Source organism: Danio rerio, chromosome 3 (assembly GCF_052040795.2).
Source record: "Danio rerio strain M-AB ecotype USA chromosome 3, GRCz13ab, whole genome shotgun sequence".
NCBI classification, from domain to species: Eukaryota; Metazoa; Chordata; class Actinopteri; order Cypriniformes; family Danionidae; genus Danio; species Danio rerio.
The window spans coordinates 19,944,861-19,952,899 of NC_141023.1; the positions used below are offsets into that span (position 1 = coordinate 19,944,861).

Below are 8,039 nucleotides of genomic sequence, written 5' to 3' on the forward strand. Positions count from 1 at the left end.
ACTGCTTTCATTATAGATCTGTGCATTCTTACAGAGACACCTCTGTTATCAAACTAAACAAAACATGAGATTCATTTGCTGCGCACTTGTTTGATAACAGAAGTGTCCCTTTAAATGGCGCGTACAGACGCTGATCTGGGATCAGTTTATTGTATGTAGCGCGTCTGTCAGTCAGCGCTTAAACATGCATTCACTGGTTCAGAGGTTGCAAAGTGAAAGGCGACAATCAGCGCACAGTAATGTAAAGAAAGTGGGATAAAATGGTAAAATATGGGAGAATTTCAGCAAAAACGGGAGGGTTTACGTGAGTGCAGTGAACAGGAAGTGTTTGTGGAGAAACAGTTTTGCGAGAGAACGCAAAACATCTTTGCGAGGGAACGCAAAACATCTTTGCGAGATAACGCAAAACATCTTTGCGAGGGAACGCAAAACTTTGCGAGAGAACGCAAAAAACTTAGAAATATATATTTTCCTCCCACCCATTTTTTTTCTTTCACCCATTATTTTTTTTTCACCCACCCATTTTTTTTCTCCTCCACTACGTCCCTTCCGGGGTTCCGTAGATATGCGCATACGTTTTTTAGGATTTATTTTATTTTTTTTATTTATGCGCATTATGGCGTTTCCATCAACCATTTTTTATGCGCTTATCCAAAATGTGCATAAAAATAGATGGATGGAAACATCTATAGAAACAGCTATCGGCAGTCATGTAATCGATTTCTGATGTGCTTTTTAAAGCCAATGTTAGACATCTATTTGATGTCGTTTTGACATCAAGGTAGTTTACATGCATTGTAGGGATACAAAATCCAGTGTAAATTTGTAATTGAGAAGAACAAAACTTTTCTTATATTATAATACTTTTCGTGTGCCTTGATTTTGGTGGTCAAAAGAGCATCACTGTGTGGATGTCAAATGGATGTCAAGGATTTGACATCTAATTTCCATTTTGACATGTTTTTTTTATGTCAAAGTGAATTTCATTTTGACATCAACTGAATTGCATGTGATCTTTCTTGTATTTGTTAGGACTATGAATTGATTCATTATTCCTTTCCTACATCTGCAAATGACGGACAATGTATTGATGTATGTATTGATTCTCATACACAGCTGACAGAAAAGCAGGAGTTTTGTCATGTAGAGCCAGTCTAAAACCTAAGCTCATATGAGCTTAAACATTACTTTTTTCCAGCCATGCAAAAAAACTCTATTTTATATCTTAGAAAATGCTCATTTAGTTCCTATAAAACTTGTCTGTAAAACATCCCAGCCAGTACGTTGATTTCAACATGACATCAGATTGAAGTTGTACCCCAACATTGTGGCATTGTTTTGGTTTTGGTTGCCTTACCTGACGAATAAGTCAGTTTTTGACAATAATATGATGTTAGTTTAAGAAGTTTGCTTAACGTTGGATTTTGGTCACTTTCCAACACAGCCTAAAATCATCCAAATATCACATTGTTATTGGACGTCAAAATAACATTGTACCTAGATGCTGGTGACCTAAATGTAACATAATATTAACGTTTTACGACAATTTGTGTTCGCTTGGATTTCTGTGGTTTTACACATCATTGTTTTTTCCTCTCTAATATATGTTTACTCACTTTTGCTCTTGTTTTCTTTCCTCTAGTTGGCTCTAGGACAAGAAGAAACCCACTCGTCATCATCTTCCTTCACCTCCTCCACGTCAAAGTCGTCCTCTCCAGCAGACTCCTCCAAAACTCTGGGGGTTCTGGGATCTCAGGGTTCGATTTCTCCTCTGAGCCGCTGGATGATGCACAGCCGTGGCCGTGCTGCCAACACTTCAACGATGGAGCTGCCCTACCGCTCGCCGGTGCCCTTTTCCAAACAGGAATTTTGGGAAATGCTGGGTAGCGACCTTCTCAAGTCGGACACTGACGCATTAGGGAACTCCCGAGTCAAGCGCCGTCCCCCGATTGTCAAAACGGGCAAATTTAAGAAGATGTTCGGGTGGGGGGACTTCTACTCCAACATCAAGACTGTGCGCCTTAACCTGCTCATCACGGGTAAGATTGTGGATCACGGGAACGGCACTTTTAGTGTGTATTTCCGTCACAATTCCACCGGCCAGGGGAACATCTCCGTCAGCCTGGTACCACCAGTGAAGGCTGTAGAGTTCGACTTGGAGCGCCAGAGTGTGGTTTACCCTAAAGACTCAAAGATCTTCAACTGCCGCATAGACTACGAAAAGGTTGACCGCAGCAAACGCACCTCGCTCTGCAACTATGACCCCTCCAAGACCTGCTTCCAGGAGCAGACACAAAGCCACGTCTCCTGGATCTGCTCCAAACCCTTTAAGGTCATTTGTATTTACATTTCATTCTACAGCACAGACTACAGACTGGTGCAGAAGGTCTGTCCAGACTATAATTACCATAACGAGATGCCCTACCTACCTTCAGGGTAGAGCTGCGGGGAGTAATGGACTAGAAGGACAACGAGGGAAGTTAGGGGGGGAGAAGTCAACAATTTGAGGGATTGGTTCGATTATGGATGTGAAGATCAATGAGAAATGCTCATTGGGAGAAGGGTTTCGAAGGATGTAGTTGTCCTAATCTAAAGACTTTTCAGAGACATATAACTGAGCTATTATGGGACACCCCCTCTTGACCCGAATATCACAGGTTGTTCCCTAAAACGTGAATGTACAGTATTTGATGTGCTGCAGTTGATGTCTTGAGGAACCTCTAAAGCATCCTGGCAAATGTGACCTGCTAAAACACATATATGCAAAACCAAATGGTCAGGCCCAGGTGCTCAGGGTGGGAGTGTCCGCTACATCAGTTTGAGTCCCTAATTGGCTGCGCTCATTAGTGCACAGTGTCTTCTAATCAATAGATAAGAATAACAAAATAAGAGTGCCTGATTGGCTATGCTCACCTCAGGTGTAATTACACTAATGCATTTTTATTTTAAATAAAAGGATTTAGAACAGTGCTTCTCAACCATGTTCCTGGAGGCTCACCAACACTGCATGTTTTGGATGTCTTCATGGTCTGTTACACCCATTAAAGGTTGTTCAGTCTAATGAGCTGATGATCTGAATCAGGTGTGTTTAGTTAAAGAGACATGGAAAATGTGCAGAGCTGGTAATCCTCCAGGAACGTGGTTGAGAAACACTGCTGTAGAATCCTCGTCCAGACTGGTGTTTTATTGCATTTCAGAAAAACAATATCTGTCTACACTGTACAGTCTAATACACATGAAGCTTGACCATTCACGCTCACTTGGCATGCACATATTTTGCCAGTCTCCATTCTTACAGGCTACTGTTCCTGTAATAGTCATATGAGACGGGCTTAATGAATCAGGGAATGATACGCAGTAGTCCAAAACACCAGTCTGAGAGTGAGTGGATAGAAAATTTCGGGTTTTAGTCCATCGGACACACCAGTGTTTTTAAACTAATACGGGGTCTGCAGTGTTCTCTGTTTTCACAAATCTCAAAAATACAAGCCAAGAGTCAAACCATATCAAAACATATGCATTTTACAACAAAAACGCATTAGTGTAAACAGCACCTCAGTGTCCTGTGGGACATTCTTGGAATTAAAGCTGCTATGCAGAGGTGGAAATGTTGCTGGTTTGCTGTACACTCTTAGAAATGAGGTTTGTAGCAACCTTTGAATTGCAAAGGTTCTTTGTAGAAGAACCAAAAATATTGGTTCTATAGGAACCAATAGCTTTATAAAGCATTTTAACAACTGTAGCTTATTGTTTTTTTGCCAAAAAGAAACACATTAACTTGCATAAAAGAACAAAAGATATTAAAACGCAACATGCCTCATTAGCTATATTTCCATCCACTTATTCTTATGCACATTTTGAATATGTGCACAAAAAAGCGGTTGATGGAAACGCCAAAATGCACATCCATTTTGAAAATCCGCATAAAAAATGTATGTGCATAATAGAGTGAGATAAAATTTTCATTCGATAAGAAAAGATGCGCATAGACTACGATGGAAACTTTTTTACTGAACAAATTCCAGTATGTGCGTTATTGTAATAATAATAATATAAGAAATATAAATTGTGATTTTCTTATAAGAGTTCATGTGATGATAAAAATGTGAGTGCATGGAAAAACTAGCAGGCCAAGCACATTGTAAAACTTCGGAAATGTTGTTTTGGTCATTCTAAGATGCCTGAACTGTTTCAGTATTAGTGCTATTATATTATTATTGACCTCCAGAATAGTCAGGAGCATCTGTGCTCCCTGTCTCACTCCTTCAAACACCACCATGCGTTCATTGCTTTTCGGCATTTGTCTTCTGAGGTGAAAGTAATTTATTAAATTAATGAAAGATTCACGCAGTTTCTCCTACAGCAACAAATTACGTTTTCACTTTTGATATTTGGCACAGTTAATCAGGAAGTGACGATTTTGTTCTTTTTGACTTATTGGGTGGAAAAGCTGCATAACTGTTATATGACATTCCTGCTTTGTGCATTTATTTAATTCACATCTTTCAATTTAGACATAGCTATTCATGTAATAAAACCGCCTCTGTACTGTATATTAAAAAAGTAGACTAAAACACCAATGCTAAAGGTGCAGAATTCCTATTTCAGATTTCACAGAAAGATTAAATCCTCCCTAATATCACGGAGAAAGACAAAAACCACTTTAATTAAAATACAACACAGAAAAAGAGATGTTGATTCTGCATCGAGCCCGATCTCTCTATTGTTCTGACTGTAACAGAAGAGCAGAAAAGACGTTTTGTTTGGTCAGGAATCCTGACTTTGTGCTGTGATAACTGTTCTGCTGATAGCATGGTTGCTTCGTCCTTGCATAAGCATTCCCTCAGAGTCAGCCAGTTTACAGCTAAGAAGAAAAAATAGAAAAACATTATTATGTTAATTTTGCATAATCACACTGCTAAATGGGAAAGCTTACAGCACATTCTGAGCCACCTGGCTGAGGTCTTTTCCGGATGTAAGATCATGAGAACAACATTCAAACTGACCTTCACTGAACATATCATTTAATGATAGATATTGTTCAGGGGAAATCATTAGTATAAAATTCAAGTGGATTTAAACAAAACACAACCTTTTATGTATCAAGCCAAATCAATTGTGAATCTAAAAAAAAAAAAAAAAAGCAAGGGAACTGACGTCAACGAAACAAAGTAAGAGAAAAGTCAGAAAGCATGAGTGGAAGGTAAAAGACAGAGTAGGAGTTGTGACGTCTGCAGTGACGAGCGGTGTACACGTACATGACAGAGCAAAATAAGAAAAAAGAGGATTTAAAAGGGGGGAAAGGGTGATGCATAACATGGAGATGGATTGGGAACAAACGAATGAGAAAGGGACATAATGAATATAGAGAAGGGGAAATGGAGAGTGAGTCGTGAAAAAAGGGACTAAAAAACAAACTCAGGATGCTAAATAGAGTAACATAAAAGCACAATATGGAACATCAAAGTGTCGTCGCACCAAGAGAGTTGGGGGGAAGAAGCTTTTTATAAGCACACGAAGAAAAGAAAACAGTCTTTGCCTGAAGTTAAATTCAGTACGGTGAATATATATCCCTGTGGCTTCACAATTTAGAGGTGCGAAGACTGAAACATCCTTCCAGATAGATCGGCTTTTTCATGTTCTTAAAAGATCTATTTATCTCCCTTTAATCGGAAATGTATTATTTGATATACAGGCAAAATTGGTATCCTGTGTAATGCTGTCATTGTGTTCAGGGTTCTTATGCTAATTCAAGAACTTCAAAATGTAAGCGGGGGGTCATCTGAAAACTCATATCATCTCATCAACACTGGTTTTAATGTCCTGGCAAAGAAGCTTGAAATACATTTTCAAAAAGTATTGCTCTGTTTAGAGAAGAACCAGTAGAGAAACGGATTATATTAGGCATCATAACATAGCAAAAAAACCTTATGTAGTGCATCCAGAAAGTATTCATATCGCTTCACTTTTTCCACATTTTTTTTTATGTTACAGCCTTAATGCAAAATGCATTAAATTCCTTTATTTCCTCAAACTTCTACACACAATACCCCATAATGACAATGTGAAAAAAGATCTTTTGAAATTGTTGGTAATTTACTCAAAATAAAAACCTGAAAAATCACATGTACATCAGTATTCACAGCCTTTGCTCATTACTTTGTTGATGCACCGTTGGCAGCAATTACAGCCTCAAGTCTTTTTGAATATGATGCCACAAGCTTGGCACACCTGTCTTTGGGAATGTTTGCCCATTCCTCTTTGCGGTATCCCTCAGGCTCTATCAAGTTGGATGGGAAGCGACGTTGTACAGCCATTTTCAGATCTCTCCAGAGATGTAGGTTTGGGCTCTAGCTGGGCCACTCAAGGACATTCACCGAGTTGTTGTGAAGACAATCCATTGATCTTTTGGTGGTGTGCTTTGGGTCATTGTCCTGCTGGAAGATGAACTGAAGATGAAGCACTCTGAAGCTGATTTTCAATCAGGATGTCTCTGTACATTGCTGCATTCATCTTTGCTTCTATCCTGACTAGTCTTCCGGGTTCTTCTGCTGAAAACATCAGCATGATGCTGCCTGGTGATGAGCGGTGCCTGGTTTTCTCAAAGTGCAACGCCTGGCATTCATTCCAAAGAGTTCAATTTTAGTCTCATCAGACCAGAGAATTTAGTTTCTTATGGTCTGAGAGTCCTTCAGATACTTTTTGGCAAATTCCAGGCGAGGGGCGGCTTCCGTCTGGCCACTCTACTATACAGGCTTGATTGCTGGATTGCTGCACAGATGGTTTTCCTTCTGTAAGGTTCTCCTCTCTCCACAGACGAATGCTGGATTTCAGACAGAGTGATCATCAGGTTATTGAACACCTCCCTAAGGCCCTTCTCGCCGATCACTCAGCTTAGATGGCAGGCCAGCTCTAGAAAGAGTCCTGGTGGTTCGAAACATCTAGCACTTATGGATGATGGAGGCCACTGTGCTAATTGGAACGTTCAGAGTGGCAGACATTTTTCTGTAACCTTCCCCAGCCATGTGCCTCGAGACAATCTCGGAGGTCTACAGACAATTTCTTTGTCTCATGCTTGGTTTGTGCTTTGTCATGCACTGTCAACCCTGGGACCTTATATAGACAGGTTTAAGCATTTTCAAATCATGTCCAATCAACTGAATTTACCACAGGTGAACTCCAATTAACCTGCTGAAACATTTCAAGAATGGTCAGTGGAAACAAAATGTACCTCAGCTCAATTTAGAGCTTCACAGAGAATGCCTTTTTTTTTTTTTAATTGCAACAATTTCAAAAACTCCTTTTTTTACATTGTCATTAAGTGGTATTAGATGTACAATTTTGAGAAAATGTATGAATTTAATCCATTTTGGAATAAGGCTGTAACATAAAAAATTGTGGAAAAAGTGAAGCGCTATGAATACATTCACTGTATTAGAAATGCACTGTAAAAGGAATTATTATATTAGACATCGCACTAAGGCATCATTTTATATAAAAAAAAACACTATACTTAAAGGGATAGTTCACCCAATTATGAAAATTCTGTTTACTTCCACTTCAAATATCACAAACTTGTTTGACTTTCTTTCTTCTAGTCAACAGAAAAGAAAAAGTTATGTAGAATATTGGAAACCAATACCCATTGACTTCCAGTACACTGTAAAAAATATCCATATTTAGTGATTGACAAGGTTTTTTATGTTAATTTATGATTTTGAATTGCATTATGGTACCTTGATGTCTGCTCTGTCAACTTTTAATTTTGTAAATTCAACTCTACAGTTGATCAAAGTGACTTATAATGTGAAATATGTAAAAGTAATAATAAATAGAGAAATAAGTATCTGTAAAATCTGTATAATCTGTAAAACAACAGAAAACTTACTTCTGTCTATTATAAGGTTTTTGTACCATAATATATAATGCCAACTTAGACAATATATTGCATTAAACTAGAGATGCATGAACTATGGCCCGGGGGCCAAAGTTGGCCCATGGTAATCTTTGTTTTGGCTCGTCATCCCATATGAGAAAAG

The 8,039-nt window shown here is 38.7% G+C and overlaps 1 protein-coding gene across 3 annotated transcripts in view; it reads left to right on the forward strand.

The window, feature by feature from the left end:
• LOC563017 (neurexophilin-1) overlaps positions 1-7,494 on the forward strand; it is a 62,217-nt gene extending 54,723 nt beyond the window's left edge. Inside the window, exons 2-3 of one of the 3 annotated variants that reach the window (XR_015480628.1) lie at positions 1,643-2,967; positions 3,135-5,268. Coding sequence is in view for 2 of the 3 variants with exons in the window: in XM_087244216.1 (XP_087100342.1) it covers positions 1,643-2,440 (798 nt within the window). In the remaining variant the exon portion in view is untranslated. Of the gene's footprint in view, positions 1-563 lie in introns of all 3 variants that reach the window. The other 2 variants (XM_087244216.1, XM_087244217.1) reach the window with 2 other exon arrangements.
• Positions 7,495-8,039: the final 545 nt, after the last annotated feature.